This window comes from Sciurus carolinensis, chromosome 15 (genome assembly GCF_902686445.1).
Source record: "Sciurus carolinensis chromosome 15, mSciCar1.2, whole genome shotgun sequence".
Lineage (NCBI taxonomy): Eukaryota > Metazoa > Chordata > Mammalia > Rodentia > Sciuridae > Sciurus > Sciurus carolinensis.
This window is the reverse complement of record NC_062227.1, coordinates 2,950,388-2,972,974: the sequence shown is the minus strand read 5'-3', so window position 1 is coordinate 2,972,974 and position 22,587 is coordinate 2,950,388. Positions and strand designations below refer to the sequence as shown.

At 51.0% G+C, this 22,587-nt stretch overlaps 1 protein-coding gene across 4 annotated transcripts; it reads right to left on the bottom strand.

Moving 5' to 3' along the window:
- Positions 1–4,662: 4,662 nt before the first annotated feature.
- Positions 4,663–22,258, bottom strand: Prelid3a (PRELI domain containing 3A). Of its 4 annotated transcripts, none has more exons than XR_007105214.1 (7): positions 22,130–22,258; positions 14,765–14,933; positions 14,047–14,136; positions 11,287–11,357; positions 11,097–11,199; positions 8,417–8,527; positions 4,663–6,601 (listed from the first exon to the last, which is right to left on the bottom strand). XR_007105214.1 is itself a non-coding variant. In XM_047526719.1 (7 exons), the coding sequence occupies exons 1-6, from the start codon at positions 22,159–22,161 to the stop codon at positions 8,474–8,476; spliced, it is 519 nt and encodes a 172-aa protein (XP_047382675.1). In that variant the 5' UTR covers positions 22,162–22,258; the 3' UTR covers positions 4,663–6,601; positions 8,432–8,473. The 4 variants fall into 4 exon arrangements, 3 of the variants coding, with proteins under 3 accessions (XP_047382675.1, XP_047382676.1, XP_047382674.1); XM_047526719.1 differs by having other exon boundaries at positions 8,432–8,527; XM_047526720.1 differs by having other exon boundaries at positions 8,441–8,527.
- Between the last annotated feature and the right edge of the window lie 329 nt (positions 22,259–22,587).

The following is a 22,587-nucleotide window of genomic DNA, read 5'->3' as shown; positions in this document are numbered from 1 at the left end:
CACTTAGGCAGGTGGAATCCCATCTGTCCCCCCCAGACCACCAGACGCTGGTCTCACCTTCCATTTGCCTGGACACTCTCCTCCACATCCACCACCAGCTTCAGACTGGTGAGTTTTCCCCTAGGTCAACTTAAACACTCCTCTGCTGACCTGAGACATGACCGTGATCGTCTGGCACCCTCAAGGTGGTTGAGGAGTGGGGGTTCCCCAGCCATGACTTAAGGTCTTAGTTGACCTTATCTGATGGGCAGGTCCCTGATCTTTATGGTGAAGATTCTCTCTCAGGGTTGAGGCTCCTCTTCACTCACTCTTGAAAATCCCGACGTCAGGTCCTCAACTCTCTCGGTTTTTGCCCAGCACACACTGATGGGCGGGTGACAACCCATCACTGTGCTGCCTTCTCATCTCCAGCCATCTACTCTGTGACCTCGGGACGCCCTGGACACTGGCTCAGCTGTATCAGTCTCCACCATGGGATCTGGGCCTCCATTCCATCAGATTCACCCCTGGGATGTCTACTAGAAAATCTTAAACCCCCTTTACCTGAACCCCCAGCCTAAACTTATCCTTTAGCTGATTAATCCAAAATGGCCAGGTAATGGCACACAACTGTGAGCGAGCAGGCAGATGGAAAGGGATTCCTTATCTTTAAGCTTTCTTTCTTACACACTAAACCTGATCTTTGCCCTTCCTGCACACCTGAACACCTCCTTTTGACTGCTTCTCCCCCTCTTAATCTCTCCTCCTCCTCCAACTTTGACTTAGCTAACAAACCACCCTGATACCAATCCGCTTTGGCAGAGCCCCTCTGGCCCCTGATCCTTCATCTCCTTTGCCCCATTCTGTTTCTGCTTCCATTCCCCTGCCCAGCCCACTCAGTCCTCCTACCATGAGGTCCTGCACACATATTCTAGCTCCTCTATGGGAGGTGGCTGGTGTGGAGGCAGTAACCCTAACCAACCCAATAGTCAGTGGCACGTCACAGTAAGGAGTATAATATGGCAGCCCCATTCCTCAAAAGTAGTGGGAGATAATGTTTCACAATTTTCTGCATCCAAACCTGACCTGATTACCAACCATTGCTGGTGGGGTTGCAAATTAGTGCAGCCACTCTGGAAAGCAGTGTGGAGAGTCCTCAGAAAGCTTGGAATGGACCCACCATTTGATCCAGCTATCCCACTCCTGGGCCTATACCCAAAGGACTTAAAATCAGCATACTACAGTGATGCAGCCACATCAATGTTCATTGCTGCTCAATTCACCATAGCCAGACTGTGGAACCAACCTAGATGCCCTTCAATTGATGAGTGGATAAAGAAACTGTGGTATATATATACAATGGAATATTACTCCACCATAAAGAATGATAAAATTATGGTATTTGCAGGCAAATGGATGAAACTGGAGAATATCATGCTAAGTGAGATAAGCCAATCTCAAAAAACCAAAGGACGAATGATCTCGCTGATAAGTGGATGATGACACATAATGGGGGGGAGGGGGGCAAGAATGGAGGAAGGAGGGACTGTATAGAGGGAAAAGAGGGGTGGGGGGGAAATAACAGAATGAATCAACCAACATTACCCTATGTAAATGTATGATTACACAAATGATAAGCCTTTACTTCATGTAAAGAGAAACAACATGTATCCCATTTGTTTACAATTTAAAAAAAGAACATTATATAAAACATCTCTTTGCATTTCTTTGTGGCTCAGTAAGCAGAGTTTTACACTCTGATCTCTACCGCCTAACTGCCCCCTTCAAACGGTAAAATAGGAAAGAATAGTCGATAAAAGTTCACCATCTTCCTGACACGCACACAGGTTACATTCTGAGGCGTGTCTGTCCGTGTAGCAGATTGTGGTCGCTATTGGCCTCTCAGGACTACCCTCCTTTCCTGAATTTGGGAGTCACATTTAAGTGCAGAGAAGCAGGGGACAGGGGTGCTGGCCCCAGCCCTCACACACAGGCCCACATCTAGCCATCGGTGAGCGGAGTGCCCCCTGCAGGAGTGACGAAGCAGTGTCCCCGAGGGCAGCGCTCTCACCCTTAAACCCTGCTCTGCACATTTTGGAGCAGTAGCTGCGCAGCAAGATCCGCAGAGTTTAATTTGATGTTGGGAATGTCAAATGGATGTTTTTCTCATTTGGGAGAAAAAAGACTTCTTGTAGCTATTTATCATTTTATTTCATGTTGCATTAGAGTGTTGTTGTCCTTGGGAAGGCTCTAGAGTTAAACATTAGCATTTTACCTGATATCATTCTACCAAAGGGTAGTCTGCTGGAGATTTTAAAACACAAGAAAACAAAGAAACACAAGTCTTTGATTCTTCTGAAGCTCCGGATTTGCAGATGGTTCAAAGCTTGATGAAGCCCTTTTGTGACTTCCGACAAAGAGAGGGCAGCACAGGCTGTGGAGTGTATGGTGTGTGGTAATAGGACCCCACAAATAAAGTCGCCGTCCGTCCGCCCGAAACGTTCAGCAGCCCAGGCGCTGCTGGTACAGCTCATGGAACCGGCGCTGCGGGCTGTCTTCCGGCAGGCAGTGATGACGGGCGCCTGGGCTGTGCGAGTGACAGATTTAGGAGTGACTACCTGGCTACTTCTATTTTGCTGCCGCTGAGCAAGTTTATCGCAGACTCAGCCAGAGCAGACGTCCCCTGCTCACGCTCACCACTGTGAATAGGAACGTGGAGAACTTCCGAAACATGCTGAAGCTGAGAAAAGCCGCCACCAGCTGTCGAGCCAGCTCTGCTTGTTTGGTACAGTTTCAGAGCTGACCTTCAAAGGGGTTCACTGTCCCCTTGGCCCCACTCTCTCTTCTCAGGGCAGAGAGAACCAGAGTGGATAGTGAACACATCCACTTTATCTATCATCTCCATAAGCGGCTCCCAGAGAAAGAAAACTCTGTGATGGGTGATTTTTTTTTTTTTTTTCTGATAAGTATTTTGGGCATCTTTGAGTAAATGATGCGACTTTTTTGAACAAACCATGTCCTCCAAATACTAACAAGCTCCTCGTCTTAAAAATTCAGTCGCAGGCTTTTTTCCCAAACATTTTTAAGCAGATTTACTCTTCCTTAAGTTTGCCTGAATAGAGATGATTTTGTATGGAGTTTTAGTAAGAAGCAGTAGTGTTTCAAAGTACTTTTTTTAGTAAATGCTAATGTTGGTCCAGTTTGCAACCTAGATGAGTTTTGTTCTCCTCTGATTGAAAGGCAGAACCGAACGTCAGGGCTCTGTAAACTGACCGCGTTCAGGCACTGCCCTCGCTTGGCTGGCTGGGTCGCAGAGTGCCTGTGAGCGGTGCTGGCGTGTGTGGGAGTGAATCCTGATGTGCTGGCTCGAGGACATTCAGTTCAGTGTCACTGCACCACAATGGCCCCTTGAAGCCCGGCAGGGCCCAGTGCACCAGACCGTTCTGTCTTTCTCTCAGATTGTCAATCAAGAGCAGGGCCGGATGGAGAGCGGAGGGATCGGTTACATCAGCATCTTCGCTGCTGGTTCAGGGAAGCCCTTAGCAGGAGACAGCGGCATAAATACTCATTAGAAAGCCTTCTGAGTTTCTCCACGTCTTCCCAGTGCTGACTGCGCATTCAGCGGTTGTTGGAAAATAGTGACCAAAACCCGGAGGCCTGTGGGCAACCTGGAGAGGCGGCCTTGCGGAGGTCGACTGCTCCCAGTCTCCTGTCCACCACCGAAGAAGCACGACTTGACATGATGCCCCAGAGCCCCTCCCCCACTCACAGTCACCTGGGAGTCAGCTGCACAGAGTGCATTGTGGACAAGCACCCAGGGGTACCTCCTGAGGGGTCCCCCATGTCCAGCAGTGGCTGAAGCTTCCTTGTAAGGGTGGAGCCCTCTCTGCTCCCAGGTGGTATCTCTAGCAAAAAGGTCTTTGTAGGACTCAAGAGCTTCCATCCTGATAACTGAAGGGAAAAAAGGAAAAGCCTAGTTGGCCAAGGAGATTCTTCTTCTGAAGCACCCGGGTTTTAAGGAAACAAATAACTGAAAGCACGGTGGAAGGTGACTCTAGGGGACAGAAGGCTGGTGCTTCTTCCCCCTCAGCTCATCTCTGCACAACTGCTGAAGCAAATAAAAAACCACTTTCCTGCCATCCATTGTTGTGCATTCCAAGCTCAGGATGCAGTGGTTCTTCACTTGACTGAATCAACACCTCGTGGGCCAAAGCCAAATGGGTGGGAGACCACCTTCCAAACACACTGGTGGAACAGGATTTCTTGGAAATGTGAAACACTTTCCCACCAATGTTCATGACTTTCTTCTGTTTTTGAGAAGAATTTTAGAGGTTGGAACACTTTGTAGCCTTTGTCATTTTCCCCCATTTCCCAAAAGCCAGGCAGCCAGTGATTGCTCTGTGACCTGAATGCCACCTGGAGTCTTTAAGGAAATAAGGAAGTATTTACTTTGTCTTTGAATAAAGTTCACCTCTCAAGTTTATGGTTACATTTGATTTTGGAATTTGGGAACTGTGTTTTCTATGTGTTTGGGGTAAGGAAGAGAGTATGAAGAAAATTCTCATCCAGTTTCACTCAAAAGTAATTTAATAAGAAAGGAAAGACTTTTTTTTTTTTTTTTTTTTTGGTACCAGGGATTGAACAGGGGCACTCCACTGAGCCACATCCCCAGCTCTATTTTGTATTTTATTTAGAGACAGGGTCTCCTGAGTTGCTTAGACCCTCACTTTTGCTGAGGTTGACTTTGAACCAATGCCTCAGCTTCCTGAGTCGCTGGGATTACAGGCATGCGCCACTGTGAGAGCAAGGGAAGACTTTTAAACCATTATCCAAACTAAAATTCCCTTTTGCAGTAAGCTGTACAACTGCAGGAAGGGGCAGAGTACAGAATGAAACAGCAGGTGTGTAACTCTGCCTGTGTAATTTAAACATATCGAAGATTCTGACAACTTCTCTCTTTGGGAGAAAAATATGTCCCTTAATGTTGGCCATCTGTGAGCAGAATGAAGCACAATAGTTTTAAATCTTCCTGATACTATAACAAACCAACTGAACTTTTTCAAAAATAAATAAATAAATAAATAAATAACTGAAGGCATGGGAGACCAAGAAGCCAAGCGCATGCAGGTGCTTGTTTCTAACCCACCTCCAGCCCCCAACGGTGGGACATAACCAGCTGACCCACACAACCTTCCTTACACTAAAAATGTGACCTTCCTCCAAAAACACCCGGGACCTCTGCGGCCTCCCCCCGCACAGATCAGAGAAGCTGCCCTGACACCATCCCGCTCTCAGCACGTGGTTTACACATCGCAGCCTCACACGCGTCCCTCCAGAACACGACTCCCGATGTCACACACTTAGACAATGAGCCTGTGAAGTGACAGAGCCATCCTGAAACCGGGAGCGAGGGCTGCACTGGAGAGAGCAGGGCACAGTGTCCAGGAGACGGTGCCACCTGCAGGGGCAGCCCAACAGCCGACTGGGCCCAGCAGAGCCAGTGAAGGTGGCCCCTGCGGTGCATCCTCCAGGGGACGTTCAAGAAGCAGAAACAAAGACAGTCACAAGCAGCGCGTGCAGCACGAGCCTGTCCAAGTTTAATGACAGAAGGGGACGATCAAAGCCCACACCGGTGCTTCACAGGCACATGGATTTCGGGAAGGGGCTGAGAGCAGGGGTGGGGTCGCCTGCAGAGGGAGAGTCGGGCCTCTGCTCAGCACAGGCCTGTGCTTTTCTTCTGACCCATTCAGCGTGATCGCTCTGGAGCTTTTTAAATGAGTGTTGTCTTAAACAACTTGGATTTCAGGACAGTGGGAAGCCTTCTGCCCTGATCCCTGCAACGTCAGGAAACGATGAGGAGAAAGTCGGGAGAACAAGCTGCAGAGACTTGGAGGTGTCGGCACCCCGAGGCCACCGGCAAAGCGCGAGCAGAGCTGGGCCGGTGATGGAGGTGGGACCGTCCAGTCCAGGCAGGGCCCAGAGCCACCAGGCGGAGCCCAGCAGGCCCGCACCCCAGGTGTCCTGAGGGCAGTGGCACAGCCCGTGGGAAGGCAAGGTCACTGGGAGTCCCCTCTCCCCGGGAGCCGGGCAGCCTTGTCAGCAGCCAGACCCCGCCAGAGACCCTTGGGAGTCGGCCCAAACCCCGCCGGGCCACAGGACCCCAGCAAGGCCTGCGGCGCCCAGGGCTCGGCTCCCGTGGGTGGGAAGCGGCCGGTGAGCAGAGCTCCACGCCAAGGGGAGCAGAGGAGGCCCGGGCAGAGGCGGCTTCAGGACCCGGGTGTTTCTGTGAAGCACGGAGGGCACGTGCAGCTGGCGCAGGGACAGGGCTCAGCGGGGGCACGAGAGGGGCTCTAGCAGCAAGGTCCTGAGCTGGCAGGAAGGGCTGGGGCCCCTGCCAGGAAAGCGGCCAAGGCCCCAAAACAGGCCAAGTGCTGCGGCAGCCACTCGGCGTGGACGGGCGCTGACTTCTCGAGTCTTGCACTGCGGTGCTGCTCCAAGGTCCCCAGGGCACCGGAGGGGTGCCAGCAGGTCCCTCCAGTCAGGGCCTGAGCCACGTCCTGCTCGCCTCTCTTCACCTTCTTCCTCTTCCTTCCTGTCTTCTTGGATGTTTTGGGTGAGGTATCTAATTGAAGATGGAGGCAGTTCAGCTCTGGCTTTTAAGGAAAGAGAACCTGAGAAGTCACGACTCACATCAGAGCACTCTCTCTCTCTCTTTCTGATCTCTCTCTCTCTCTCTCTCTCTCTCTCTCTCTCTGATCTCTCTCTGATCTCTCTCTCTCTCTCTCTCTCTCTCTGATCTCTTTCTGATCTCTCTCTCTCTCTGATCTGACTCTCTCTGATCTCTCTCTCTCTGCTCTCTCTCTCTCTCTCTCTCTGATCTCTCTCTCTCTGATCTCTCTCTCTCTGATATCTCTCTCTCTCTGATCTCTCTCTGCTCTCTCTCTCTCTCTGATCTCTCTCTGATCTCTCTCTCTGATCTCTCTCTGCTCTCTCTGTCTCTCTGATCCTCTGATCTCTCTCTCTCTCTCTGCTCTCTCTCTCTGATCTCTCTCTCTGATATCTCTCTCTCTGCTCTCTCTCTCTCTCTGATCTCTCTCTCTCTCTCTCTCTGATCCTCTGATCTCTCTCTGCTCTCTCTCTCTCTGCTCTCTCTCTCTCTCTCTCTCTCTGATCTCTCTCTGATCTCTCTCTCTCTGATATCTCTCTCTCTCTGATCTCTCTCTGCTCTCTCTCTCTTTCTGATCTCTCTCTGATCTCTCTCTCTCTCTCTCTCTCTCTGATCTCTCTCTGCTCTCTCTCTCTCTCTCTCTCTGATCTCTCTCTGCTCTCTCTGTCTCTCTGATCCTCTGATCTCTCTCTCTCTCTCTGCTCTCTCTCTCTGATCTCTCTCTCTGCTCTCTCTCTCTCTGCTCTCTCTCTCTCTCTCTGATCTCTCTCTCTCTCTCTCTCTGATCCTCTGATCTCTCTCTGCTCTCTCTCTCTCTCTGATCTCTCTCTCTCTCTCTCTCTCTCTCTCACACACACACACACAGTCACACCAGCCTGGTAACCTCCCCTGCATGTGCTCAACTCAGTGACCCCCTGAAACAGGAAGGATGTGCGGCAGGTCTCAGCCTTGGATTCAAGGTCAAGGTCGCCAGCAAACTGCAGCTCCAGCAACTGAGGCAAAACCAGCGACCAGTCTTACAGACCCCAGAAGGGCAGCTTACTGGCTGAAGGACCGGCCTGAGGGAGAGCACGTGAGCTGGGGACAGACAGACGCACAGGAGGTGGGGAGCAGCCAGTGCAGCGCAGCACAGCAGCGCGGGGACCAGGAGCAGAGGCGTCCCCTCGACCAGGGAGACAGGGCTCTGGTCTCCTCTCCCAAGTGAGCCTGGCAAAGGGCGCTGGGCATCCGGCATGGAGTCCCGGGCGGGAACCCAGCGGTACTGTGGCGCTCACGGAAATGCTCGCGATGCTCTGCCCCGAAAGCAAGGGCGGGCTGGGCAGGGGCCCTGGCAGGCGAGGACTCCACACAGAAACCATTTCCCAAGGCGGGGCTGGGGCGGGAGGAGCGCAGGGGAGGTGCGAGGCCTGGGACCCATCCCCAGCTCCAAAAGAAGAAAGAGCACATCCACCCGAGTGAAGTCTCTCCGCGGAGGCAGAGCCTCGGAGCCCCTCGGACCTACCCAGGAGGCTCCCCAGGAGCCACCACAGTGGGAGGATCGTGCGCACCCTGTGCAGGCAGATGCGTCCTGCCTTCTGCAGACCCCAGGGACAGCAGCTCAGCGTCCCCGAAAGTAAGACCTGCGTGAAGCAGGGAAGTGCGAGTTGGAGGCTTGGCTCCCACAGGGGACGCTGAGAAGCATAGGGCCAAGGCCAACGCGCAGCAGTGTTCTCGCGCATCCTCTTGCGCACACCCCATGCACATGGGTAATGAAATGCCAGACGTCTGTACCAGGTTAACAAGTACCGCAGTTACCACCGTGCATCCTGAGGTGCAGGTCCAGGCCTGTTAGCTTACGGCGCTTTCAGAATGTTCGATTATCCACTCAATGGCAGCCCACCCCTGCAGCAACACAGAAAAAGGCACAGTGAGACGTTCTGCAGCACACTGCACCGAGGAGCCATGAGCCTGCCGTGCACGGCCAGAGAGGGACACGTGGTGGTGATGACCAGGCAGCAACTTGTCCACGCATCTCCCTCAAGTTCAAAACGAGCTGGCACGTTTTCAGTGCCTGAAATTCTCTACTGTGTTAGCAAATCGACACCCCACTCCAGCTTTCCCCACGCTGGCATCCCTCTTAGTAGAACACAGCAGGTCCTCATCCCCCAGAGGCTTGCAAATGCAACCCTGATGCCCCAAATCCCAGCCCTGAGCTGGCTGCCTCGAGGCCAGGGAGGCCCTGGGCTGCAGGTCCACCTGCACCCCCACCCCCATCTGCACAGGCTCAGCTGTTTCTGAGCATATGGAGAGATTAGCCCATCTGCCTCCTTGATGGCAAACTCCAGCTTGGAAGAGGACTCCTTTCCCTCAAAGGAGTCATCCAGGCCGAGACTCCTCAACCCTCCAACGCTACAGCCTCTTACGAAGAGAAGCAGAAGAAAGCCGGATGTGGCTCCGCAGCATCTGCCTGGTTGTTCTCCAAGAAGGTCTGAGGTAGCTTGAGCATCACTGGGTATCACCCCGCCCCCCACCCTCCTGTAATGCTCTGTTCCAGCAACTTTAGAAGCCAAGCACTTCCAAACGCCTAAAGTGCACACAAGGGCACATCCTCCATGAGCTCTCCACAGGCACAAGCTCTCCCCATTGGGCTTTCTTGCCCTACTTCCCCTGAGCTGAGCAAAGTGACTGCCTACGATTCTCACACCTGGACTTTTCTTCTTTGGGGGGCAGGCAGGGTGGTACTGGGGACTAAATCCAGGGTCTTTTGCACTGGGCTATATCCCCAGCCCTTCTTATATTTTTAGACAGGGTCTTGCTAAGTCACCCAGGTGGCCTTCAACTTGAAATCCTCCTGCCTCGGCCTCCTGAGTTCCTGGGACTACAGGTGGGTGCAGCAGAGCCTTCCTCAAATCTAACTTTTCTTTAAAAACATAAAACTTGGGTAGACAGCCTCTTCCATTTGTGACTAGTTAAATGCAGGTACATGGTTACACCAGTTGGTGGCTTAAGTGTGGAAATGTTAGGAGTCAGATAGATGAGGATGGCGGGAACACAGATTAAGAGAACAATTCTAAAAAGTGGGCCCACTGTGCTGACCCCCACAGGCTTTCATTCCTAAAAAGTGATTTATCTGCATCTTTGCTGGACTAAGAGGACAGGCTATGTCACATTCCTCAGCAAACTACCTGTTATCTTCAGGAGAAAGCCAGGCCCAAAATAACGTTCATCCAGGAACCCAGACCTTATTATTGGTGATCAGATCCTGAAACTCAGGGAGATAAGGATAATTCCTCCTAACCATAAAATCTGTAAGAACGTATGGTTAAGAATCCAACTAGAACCCTTCCTCATGGGCCAAGGTGACCTAAAATTGCCATGGCAGTGGATACTTGGAAGTCTGATGTTACCCTGCTGTCAAAAGTCAAGAGGTGGACGTGGGTAGGACACTGGAAACTTCTCTGGAGTGCAGGAGAAGCACACTGTCCCTCTCCTCTCTGAGAGGACCCACTCTCTCCCTTGAGAGTGTCCCCTTTCCCTTTTCCTACCCATTCAATGAACTCATTCCTGTCAGTCTGAGTGACATGTCTGAAATCTTTCTGACTTGATCACAAGAGTCGGGGCTGGAAGGGGGCTCTTCATGCTGCTTCAGTTTCTCAGAAGGCCCCAACTCTGTCACAGAAGGAAAGGAAGGACAGACCAACGGATTCAGAAAACTAAGATGGAAAAGCCAGGGTGGGAGGGGTGGGGCAGGGAGGAGGTGAGCCAAGGAGAGAAGCAAAGGCCCTGCTCTGGCAGGCAGAATCACCTTCGCCTTGAGGAACATCTTCCTTCCCAATGTCCAAACTCATTCCACCAGTCTGTTAGTGGGGAGGGACACCTGGACTCCCAGATCACTCTCTGCCTCCACCCCAGCCTCCTGGGCACAAAGGGACAGCTGTGAACAGACCCTGGGATCCATCCCTTCCCCTCTCACCTCCACAGAGCTCACTCCCAAATCTTGCCAGAGGGGAGCTGGGTCCAGGGGGGCATCACAGCTGGGGGCACTCAGCCACAGCCTCCCAGTGCCTGTTACCCAGCCACCTGGTGGCTGCTACCCAATAGCCCAGAACATGCTGCCCAACAGCATGAGTACCCACCACCCTCCAATGTCACGTGGTGGGCGTGCCTTCGCAGAGCCTCCAATATTTGAGCTCTCTCTCTGAAGGGGGAGCTGCCCTGGCAGGTTCATACTCCAGGTCTGCCCCGTACTTTCCCTGCTAAGGAGAGGAGCCCTATGGCTCCCTTCAGGGCCTGGCCAGCCTTTGCCTGACACTGGTTTTGAATGTAACTGTGGGAAATGCTACGGAATTACAAGCTCAGTTACAGATGGAGATTCCCAGCACCTAGGAGGACTTGTGGGACGAAACATGTCTCCTGCTTCACTTGGCACTTAACATTCAGACCACACACAGGACCCCAGACTGGTACGAACCTTCTTGGCATTAGATGATATTGTGCTGGCCATCAGACTTTCCAGGTAGCTGCCAAGGCTGATCCCCTTCACGGTGATGATGGCTTCCTGTGTGAGCACCGTCCTGTGGGAGAGTCACAGGTGAGGAAGTGGACAAGGGAGCCCCCACCACTGCTGTTCTACGAGCGAACCCCAGGACGAGAAGGCTCACTTTCCAGGGTTCTCCGGATGCGGTGTGTACACCAACCTCTCATTCACTGACACCAAATTTGTGAGTGTGATCTTTAAAAAGAAAAAAAAGAAACAATAGCTTTAAGTTCTATTTCTCTTGCATTTCTTCCCAAAACATCTACCCATGTTCTTCCACCCCAAAATTAACACTGAGCAGAGCCAGAGCAAAACATTTAGGCACCAAAGGTCCAAACACATCGCATCCTAGGGACACCAGAGCGCAGCTCTTCCCACGAGCAGCTGGCACCTATTGTGAGTGTTGTTCTGGCCTCCAGGATACTTCCAAGCTGCCAGATGCACCAGCAGGTACAGGAAAGGGCAGTGCCCAACCAACAGTAGCAAGCTCTCTGCCCTCCTGCACCAGAACCTGGTCTCGGGGCCCTGGCTCCCGGGACTGCATGGGGCAGACCCCAGCATCCACATAAAGACTGGGGGCCTTGTCTCCTCAATGCCACTTCCTATGAACAGTCAGCTGCCTCATTCAACAAGGTTTCCTCCTGAGGCCTATTTAAGAACTGGGCTCCAGCAGAGCACTGTGAACAGAATTTTCTGATACTATCATCCTCCCTGATGTGGTGGCTGCAGACACATGTAGTGAATGAACATCTAGAACGTGGCTAGTGTGACTAAGAAAGGGGGATTTATTTTCATTCACTCCTAATTAATTTGTTTACATAGTCACATGTGGCCAGTTGGCTCCCACCTAAGAGTGAAGCGATGGAATTGTTATCAGCATTTAACTCAATTTACCCTCTTCTCCAAGAGCCAGTTTCAACACAAAACTTTTATTTGTTTGTGTCGTTTGTTTGAGACCAGGTCTTGCTTTGTTGCCCAGGTTGCTCCTGGCCTCTAGCAATCCTCAGTCCTCCCTACTCAACCTCTCAAGTAGCTTGGATTTCAGGAATTTACCACTGTGCCCAGCAAGACCATTTAAAAAAAAGTTTAAGTTGTCAAAAGCAAGATAACTTTTCAGCAGTGACAAACACTTATTTTCTGCCCATGTAATAATTTCACTGAAAACCTGTAGTGTCCCTGCTCCTCCAGAGCAGGCCAGCCTCTGCCTGCCCTAACCTATCTGTGCTCTGATACTAGGGATACCCGCTAGCCTGTCTGGGAAGCTCCTGCCATCTTCAAGCCCCTGCCTCCCCTCGGCTCCTCTCTGAGGTTCTCCCATGGCCCCGTGGGGGCCTTGCCCTGGTGGTCCACACGCCTCCATCTGCACAGGCTGGTCAGGTTGTTCAGGGGGCGATGCACCAGCAAGGGCAGAAATATCTTCCAGGCTTGCATTACCTGCCCTAGCATGATGCCTGGCAGACAGCAGGCACCGATGTGGTTAGTGGAACCAACGAATGAATGACTTCAACCAGTGCTGTGGCTCAGGGGACAAAGCAGGTGAGCCAGAGGAGGGGGCACAGGGAGAAGGGAAACTGCACATGAGCATGGTGTTGGGATTTCTCCCAGAATGGCCCCTTTCTGTGGTTACAAGACTAAGCAGTATTGGTAAAATGAGCCATTTTCCTAGCCCGTGCGCTTTCCCCTCATGCTCTTTGAACCTGCATCCGCTCGATGCATCTACATTATTTTAATTGAAAGAAGTAAAAGAGGACTGAAGAGGGAACGTGGCTCTCAGCATGACCACTAGGGTGGAGGGTGTGGCACGGGGGCAGAGCTCTTGCCTGGCATGCACAGGGCCCTGGGTTCAATCCCAGCACTGCAAAAACACAAAAGCAAAACAGTCAGGCTCGGTACACACACACCTTACTCCCAGTGACCTGGAGGCTTAGGCAGGAAGATCACAAGTTCGAGGCTAGCCTGTGCCCCTGAGTGAGATCCTTTTGCAAAAAAAAATTAAGAAGGACTGAGGATGTAGCTCAGTGGTAGAGCACCCCTGGGTTCAAGCCCAGTACCAGAAAAATAAAAGTAACTGAAAACCTGCTAGAGAGGTGACTAAAGTCACCTCTGCTGCTGGGAATCAGGACAGTGATTTGTGTCCTATCACCTCCTCCGGCTGCTGGTTAACCAGTGTGTTCACTTAGTGACGATTCATCAATACAGGCCTCATTTGTCCCATTCCTGTTAACTGACACGTGACTACAGGACATCTTTATGGGCTAGCACTGAAGGTACAACGTGCATACACTGAGATGTTCAGAGCAGGTAAGCATAGCTGTCTCCTCAAACAGCTGTTCTCTCTTTGTTTAAAGCATTCACAATCTTTCTTCTGGCTTTTCTGAAATACACAGTCCACTGTCATTATCTGTAATCACCCTGTGGAGTAACAGCTCACGGAGACTTGGTTCCCTTATCAAATTGGACATGTGCGTTTTTCTACATGTTTATTATATTTGTTTTTGTCTTTTAATTTTTTTTTCTAACTGAGAATTGAGCCCAGGGTACTTTACCACTGAACCATACCCCCAGCCCTTTTTTTTAATTTTGAGACAGAGTCTCACTGGGTTGCTGAAGCCCTCCCTAAGTTGCTGATACTGGTCTCAAACTTGCAATCCTCCTGCCTCAGCCTCCCAAGCTGCTGAGATTATAGGTGTGTGCCACCACATCTGTCTTTATTATGTTAGAATAAAAAACAAATTAAAAAAAACTCTTAAATAAATTTGGAACTTCCTATGAAAAAATCAGTGCTCACTGAGGCCAAAGCCAGGCTGGAAGTAAGACTAAATGAAGGCGCTACGCACCATCACCAGGCAACGGCTAAGCGCTGCTCTCCTAGGCCATTGCTTACATTGCTGGAACAAAGTTCCATTTTCTTTTCCACGGGATCCACAACAGAATGCTCTTTGATGTATGTCAAAGTCCTACTGGTCCCCAAAATCTAAAAAACAAAATGAAACTAATATAGTAACATGTTAAAATTCCACTTGCTAATTAATTCACCTGTTTACTGGACAAATAATGGTAACTGGGAAATGGACAGAACAAAGTCTAGTCTTCGGGGCGTTTCCATTGCCATAGGTGACAGATGATGAAAAAATAAATGAGTTCAGAGCTAAGTGTATGGCAGTAACTAATGCTTTGACAAAAGAATAGGGTGAGAGATGGGGATCACCAAAGTGGCCCAGAAGGCCCTTGTGCTGGGGAGGAAACGGGGATGGACTCTGGGGGTCAGGCTGGAGGGACGTCAGACCCAAGTTGTGATGTCCGAGCCCTCACGCAGGAGTCTCTGAGAGCGCCAGGAGCAGCAAGGGGCCACATTTAGGACACAGTCACCAGGGAGGTGCCTGTCGCCGAGGCCCTGGAGGAAGCCCGCCTGCTGACACCCTGACCTGGGGCTCGGGTCTCCAGGACCGGGAGCCGACAGCTCGCGCTTCAGCGCTGTGCATCCCGGCATCCCGGCATCCAGAGCAGATGGAGCAACCGCGCTCCGTCTGGGGCAGGCGAGGTGGGGCCGCGAGGGGCGCAGGGGGCCCGCGGCCACCACACGCTGCCGGGCGGGCGCTCACCGCGCGCACGAGGCCGGGCAGCCCCCACTCGGTGCTGAGCAGGCGCAGGCTGTGCAGCCGCCCGCGGCCATCCACGCGGCGCTCCAGCACGTCCACGCCCACCACGCACGGGTTCATCGGGTTCGGGTACTTCCGCATGGCCGCCTTGATCACCGTGTCCCACGGGTGGCTGGCGGGAGAAACACAGTCAGCCAGAGAAGTAGCGACCTGGAGATGCTGGGCGCGCGGAGCGAGCAGCAGCGGAGCGAGGATGCTGGGCTTCCAGGGGATGGGCAGCGACCTAGTGCTCATTCCCTGGGGTTCAACGCTTTAACCAAACGAATCTGTCAAGTCTACTCCAGGCCCAAAGCCTGGATGCTGTGAGCCTTGCTGCTGGCGGGCCCTGGGGCAGGACTCTTCTCACACCCAGTCTGGCATGCCCACAGTAAGCTGCCCTTGGCGACAGGCCCCCACACCTGCATCCCTAGCCCAGGTGCCGCACGAAGGACCCTGGGCTGCAGGATTTTCTTCACCTGACTCAGGCTGTTTCCTCTCCCAGGTCTCCCCCTGTACTCAAGGAGGCAGAATCCTTTTGTTGGGGGTGGGGCCTCTCTGCAGTGAGACAGCACTCCCATCTCCATGGCATGTGGCTCTCCCTGGTGCTGCTGGTGGGGAGAGGGCACCCGGGGTAGCCAGCACCAGGGGGTGCCTTCCTACCTGGCTGTCACAGTGAATACAGACTGAACCCTACGTTTCAGCTGGGCCTGTGATCCTACATAACCAACTGGACATCTGGCAGCTCAGAATATGATCATAGAACAAGTAACATGCCTGCCTTATGAGTATCCTGAGCAGGCTACTGCTCCTAGCCAGGCAAGTGCTATTAAGAATCAACTACAAAAGTCCCCGACTTACCATCGTTGGATTTAGAATCTTTCAATTTCATGAAGGTGCAAATGCATACCCAGTCATTCTGGTTTTGACTTTCAATACCGTATTCATAAAGTCACGTGAGACACAGCGCTCATGTATTCTGATATTTATCATAAGATGGGCTCTGTGTTAGATGGCTTTGCCAGGTGTAGGCTAAGGCAACTATTTTGAGCCCATTTAAGGCAGCTAGGCCACCTGTGGAGTAGGGTAGGCATACTGAATACATTTTCAACTGGCAATCACTTTCACCTACCATGGTCTATCAGGATGGGACCCCATGGTAGGCTGAGGTGCCGCTCTGCTTTGTTCCAACTTCTAAATGGTGCGTGACCAAGCATCCACATTTTTATTGTAAAAATGTGTTCAAATTTTTTTTTAAATAAAGAGAAGTAGGAAGACATTTATCTACAAGTTCCCTCTCCAAAGACAATCATGTCAATATTCTGACATGTGTCTGCCCCTTACATCAGCACAAACCCCTCAGCTTCCAGGAGACTGGGCCGTCTGGGGAGATGGTGAGCCACAGGAATAGTCACCCTCCCACCATGCCCACCAGCTCATACAGGCTCACAACCCTACCACATCCCCAGAGCCTGTGGGAGCCCCAGGTGCCCCCAAGCTCTTCCTAAGGCTTCCCATGAAGGATACCACCTCCCTCTCTGACCCTGAGCCCTTGCTGAGAAAAGTGACTGCTTTCCCCCTGGTCTACCTCCTGCCATCTGACAAGCCCAAACCATGTACACAGCTGGCACTGCTTTCCTGAACCCATGGGGCTCAGGCCCATTTGAATTAGCCAACCAGAGGGTCACCACCATATGGTGGGCATGCACCTTCCCCCAGAACCCTAAGGGGCTGCTGTCAAGTCTGCCAACCTATCCTCCCTTCAGGATGTGCTCCTCGGGATGCCTGCAAGACCCCTGCAAAGAGAAGTCTATCTCCATAATGCCATCATCTCTCCAGATGCACCTGGCTGCTGTGAATAGACCCAAGACCTGGGTGCGTGCACACACTCATGCACCGGTACACACAAGCGTGTGTGTGCACACTCTCACCTTTTTAAAAAAGTTAACTGATGTTCCCCAGCATCAAAAAAGAAAAATTTACTGGGATTATACTCAGTGAGTTTATTGTGCACTTTTTATAACTGATGAATTTTCCTATATCACAAAACTCTTCAAAAATATAACTTTTAACAGTTGAATAATAGGTTCTCCTATGAATATTCAACCAGTCTCTTAGGGTAACTTATTTTGACTGTTGCCAACTTTGCATTAAGTCAGGACAGACGTGAAGATAGTAGATGTGTTCAGTAGGTAGTCTTCTAATATATCTAACTTTTTCTTAGGATGAAATTCTAAAAATGGAAGTAGTAAACCCAATATCAGAGATTATGAACATATTAAAACTTTGTTCCAGATCTGCTGTCATTTTTAATATAACTGAATGACCATTAATTTACTTTATTCTCATACACCTCTTGTCCTGTAGGTCAAAAGGTCTGCAGCAGGGCCTGATTAAAACCAGGCTTCCCAGCTCCCTATCCTATTTCTATGGCATTCAGTAGCCTATAGATTGTGAGGGTCCAATCTAGAATCTTCTCTTTAACCTTTGTTTCACATCACAGAATCTTGTCACTAGGTTAATGCAGCCACTGGCTTTAACATAAAGGGCTGAGGGCACAGAGATCTGGTTGGTCTTTGATCCCTCTAGAATATCCTGAGAGCCAAACACAGACACACTCGACCCCAGATCTAGGTAAGGAAAGAGAATCTAAATGCCTGAAAAGCAAAAAATCACCAGAAAGAACTTCTCCATAAACAACCCATGGGCTTCTGAGTTGAGTTCCATGAAAGTCATTACTTTAAACAGAATGAACTACATCTTCCAAAATAAAGCTTAAAATGATCTCAATATTGAGAGATAATTTGCATTAAACTTACCACAGATAATTTTTTAAACTAGATAGACCTTTATTTTATTTATTAATATATGGTGCTGAGAATCGAACCCAGTGCCTTGCACATGGTAGGCAAGTGCTCTACCACTGAGCCACAACCCCAGTCGCATAATTTTTTTATATAAAACTTTTGCATCTGTTTGGTTGATGATTTAAACAAAATACAACCTGCTTAAAATATGCACATAATTCCATTAATTACAGCAGGATGAGCCCAGAAGTTAACACAGACATAGAACTGAAGAAAAGGGTAAAATAACTGTGACATCTTTAAAATGACAAGGTCTAAACAGCAAGCCAGTAGCACTCCCGCTGGGTCAGCAGTTGATAGCCACTCAACTGGCAAAGCTCAAGTCCGGCACAAGCAAGGGCTGGAAAGAGCATGGTAGACATGAAGGGCTGGTGGACACAACAGTCACAGAAGTGACTTACCTGGAGAAGTTGATGACAGACATGCCCCCGCACGCCCACCACCAGGTTTAGGAAGATGAGGACTTTGTTGTAGCTTGCTTTCAGGAGGAGTGGTCCCCAGCTATAAACTAGACAATGGGGGGATCTGAATTCTGTCCCCAAAGGGTGGGAGGTCTCTGCTGCAACCCACCCAGTAATGGCTTCTCCATGCAGCTGCATCTTCCCATGGCCCCAGGGTGAGAAGGGCACCAGGCACCAGCTGTGCCAGCGTGGTTAACCCAGAGAAGGTGGAAGAACAACCCTGGCTTCCCCCCTGGGACTCTCTCTAGGCACAGCTGGGGTGTCAGAGGAAGGAAAAGGAAATTCCTTCACTCTGAATTTTGCCAAAAAATCACCCAGGGGTAGCGGCAGAGAGTGGGGACATAGGTGAAACTGGGCTTCCAGAGACAATCTGGGAGAAGGCACCAGGTACTCAGCATTCTAGTCTAATTTTGCATATTTCTGAAATTTCCATAATAAAGCTATTTTTTTTCTAAAGTAGGTAGCCACAAATAAGACAAAAAGGTCAGCTACATCCCACGGCCCAGAGGTTCTTAGGGCACAGGACACAGGCTGGGAGCACCAGAACTCTTTTAGAAGGTGACTATCACAATGCCGCTGAGACATTACTGGCCTTCACTGTACTGACATTTAAACTGATGTTGCAAAAGCAATGGAGGTGAAGTGCTGGCATATCACCAGTGGTCAAGGCAGGACTCCAAACCACAGCCCAGTCACTGTGTTCCTCAATGCTGACACTCGAGAAAAAGATGCCAGCTTCTCTTAGGAGATCTGTGATGAAATGGTAGAACAACTAATTTTATTGCCACTTAGTTCCTAAGTACTCTCCTCTCTTTTCTGTGTGAAGCAACAGGAAATGCACTCAGACTTCTTGCATGGAGGGACTGGGCATCATTGGGGACTGGCCAGCTGTTCAGGCTGGGAGACCAAATCACCATCCAGGCCTGTACCTGGAAAAACAGCACACACACTGCTTATTCCAATTTGGTATCTGGCAGACTCTTCTAGAAGATTAATAAACTGAGCCTGTTGTTTTGAGGCAAACAACTGGTAGTATCTGTTGCCAAAGGTAAGATTTGATGGAAACTGGAATTGCAGGAAACTTGCCCGGAGCATGTTGACTGCAGCATTCTGCAGGAGGGGTGAGCATTGCGTTCCAACGGCTCATGTAAATGTCACTGAATCACACCTGGGGGGCGGGGGGGACCCACTCAGCCCTAGGGTTTGAGCTGGTTCCTCTGCTCTTTAGTTTTGTTTCAGATTTTATTTTGCAACAAATAGTTAAGAAGTCAGCATTTGCTCTGTCACAGCAGCAAGGAATAGCCACAAATTACCAACTATACCTGTGCAAGACTGGGGTCCATCCACACACTCCAACCAAAACACCGCACAACACAAACACAGATGCAGGTATGAGAATCAAGCTATCCTCGACTAATCCAGACTTTGCAAATAGTAGGTTAAAAGTGCCACTCTTCCTGCTGATTTTTGGAAAATGCAGCTTTTTTTTTTTTAACATTATGTTAGTGCAATAAGTCTGTTACTGTTAATTTTAATGAATATTTTGAAATTGTATTTTCTAATAAGGTGTTGATAGACATAATACAAATAAACAAAACTGTTAGAGGTCTCCGATATTTCCAAAGTGTTAAGTGGTCCTGGGGTTGAACAGCTTGAGATCTGGTGGCTAAATGGGCCCTTGTCTAGTGGAACAGAAACATACACAGGGCTGACTACTACAGTGAGCTTTGTAAGGGGAAAATTTAATGTCCCTTCAAGAAGACAATGGACAAATTGTGGCATATTCATATGATGGAATATTATATAGTCATTATAACCAATCTATACATGTGTCTATACACACACACATCTAAACTTATGTGTTCTTATATATAGGTATATATTTATCCTTATTGATATAGGTATCTATTGAAATCAATATCAAATCACATAGATATCAATAAGGACAGATCTTAAAAACCTACTGGTGAGAAGAAAAATTGCCAAAAGATCTGTCCAAGGTGATGCCATTAATATCTATTTCTAAAAAATTAGTGCATATGTTCTGTGTTCATATACGTGGATGGACATAAATGTAGTCAACTGGACCTTTGGCACAAAGATCTAGGCAAGGATATCCACTAAACTCATCATCCCTACTGCCTTTAGGGAGAGAGGAGGGGAGAGCAGTGGGGAGGGATGATTGGGTCTGGAGGACTAGAAGTTTAAATTTTCTGTAAATACTGAAATTATGGAATTGACTATTTAAAACAGGTGGCTTACATTACAGGTAGGTGTGGAGTGGTATGTAATTTAGATTTAGTAAAGCTTAAAACTTAAGTGGGCCTAGACACAGTGGCTCACACCTACAATCCTGATTTGGGAGGCTGTGTCAGGAAGACCACAAGTTCTCAGGCAGCCTAAGAAACTTAGTGAGACTCTGTCTCAAAAGAAAAATTAAAAGTGCTGGCGGGTGTGGCTCAGGGGTAAAACAGTGCTGAGCTCAATCACCAGAACCAAAAAAAAAAAAAATTTAAAGTAAATAAATGGTTGGTAGCTAAAAATGTCAGCAGTGACTTTTCACAGCTGGCACTGCTCAGCCGGTGCTCCACTACCAGCAGGTGGTCCTTGGTCCACAAGGCAACTGAGCCCCAGCTTATGATATGTACAGAATTCAACTTCTCCCTCTGCATCCAGAGAATGACTCACCCACAGCCCTGGGAAGGCAGCAAGCTGTGCAAAATAATATATCCTATCAGGTCTAAAGCTTTCATAAAAAAAAAAGTTTCAGAGGTTTTGAAGGTACTTGGTAAATATTTAATATAATTTTACATTTACAAAAGGCCAAAGAATGACAATTCCATTTCATGCAATAATCTCTCACGCAAAAATAAAAGGCTTTTTTCTAAGTAGGGTCGGGGAATTTTAAAATCTTGCTCCTTTAAAAGACTAAAGAATGCCTTTGGATCAGTGCCTTGGAGAAGGCCACCATTAGGTCAGGAGGGCACTTTCGGGCAGCTCTTAGGCTGCTGGAGGCTTCCATGCCTACTAGGGGACTCGGGGACAAGGTCCCCAGGTGCCTTCTTCCCGTCCAGCTTCCTCTTGGGCCCGAGCCCCCTGGGGACCCTCCTAAGATCTGCTGGATGTTGAAGATGCCTGCTCTGCACGATCTTCGCAAAGCCAGAGCTGGCTCTGCAGAATCCCTGCCTGGGACCTCCCGCAGCACAGGAGAGCGAGGGCACTGCCATCAGGCCTGCCCACATGAAGAGCAAGGACGCTGCCATCCGCGTGCCCTCACGGGGAGCGTGGGCACTGCCACCAGGCCTGCCCGCATGAAGAGCAAGGACGCTGCCATCCGCGTGCCCGCATGGGGAGCGAGGGCACTACCATCAGGGCTGCCTGCACTGGGAGCGAGGACACTGCCATCCCCCTGCCCTCACGGGGAGCGTGGGCACTGCCATCCCCCTGCCCTCACGGGGAGCGTGGGCACTGCCACCAGGCCTGCCCGCATGGAGCCAGGACGCCACCATCCGCGTGCCCGCACGGGGAGCGTGGGCACTGCCATCAGGCCTGCCTGCACTGGGAGCGAGGACGCCGCCATCCCCCTGCCCTCACGGGGAGCGTGGGCACTGCCATCAGGTCTGCCCGCACGGGGAGCCAGGACGCTGCCATCAGTTCTGCCCGCACCGGGAGCGAGGACGCCGCCATCAGGCCTGCCCGCATGGAGAGCCAGAACGCCACCATCCGCGTGCCCTCACGGGGAGCGTGGGCACTGCCATCAGGCCTGGCCGCACGGGGAGCGTGGGCACTGCCATCAGGCCTGCCCGTACCGGGTGAGGCCTGCGCCCGGTGGCCTGGACCCTCGCCCCGGGGCTGCTACCCCCGCCCGCGACCCCGCGCAGCGCCAGGTCCCGCCGGACTCGGGCCAGCGACGGCCGGGGAGTGGAAGGCGCTGGTCCCTCTCGGGATGCCCCGGGGGAGCCCGGGTCGCTGCTGACCCCACGAGGCCCGCAGCTGCGCCTCACCCGAATACGTGCTCGGAGCTCCAGACCTTCATAGCCGCCGGCACCGGCGACTCCGAGCTCCGCACCCCGCACTCGGCAGCAGAGCGCGCGGCGCGGCGCGGGCGGCGGGGCGGCGCCAGGAAACGCCCCCGTCACGTGACCGGGTGTCCCGGCTGCTAAAACGCGGATGCGCGAGCCGAGTGCCCGACCCACGCCGAGGTTGCGGGGGCTGCGCCCGGCGCGCTCTGCACGTACCGAGGCCGGGCTCCCGCGGGTTTTCGGAGTTCTCCAAAGTCTAGCCGAAAACCCTGCTTCCACTGTCCCGGCCACTTCCGTGGAAAACAGAACCTGCCACCCCGAAATACTCTCCCCTGAGTGGGTATCAGTAAGCTGGGAACCCGAGCGGACGCGCATTAAGGCAGCCCTCCGAGGGGACTGCGAGGACGGAATGGTCCTCCTTCTTCAAAACAGCGCGGGAG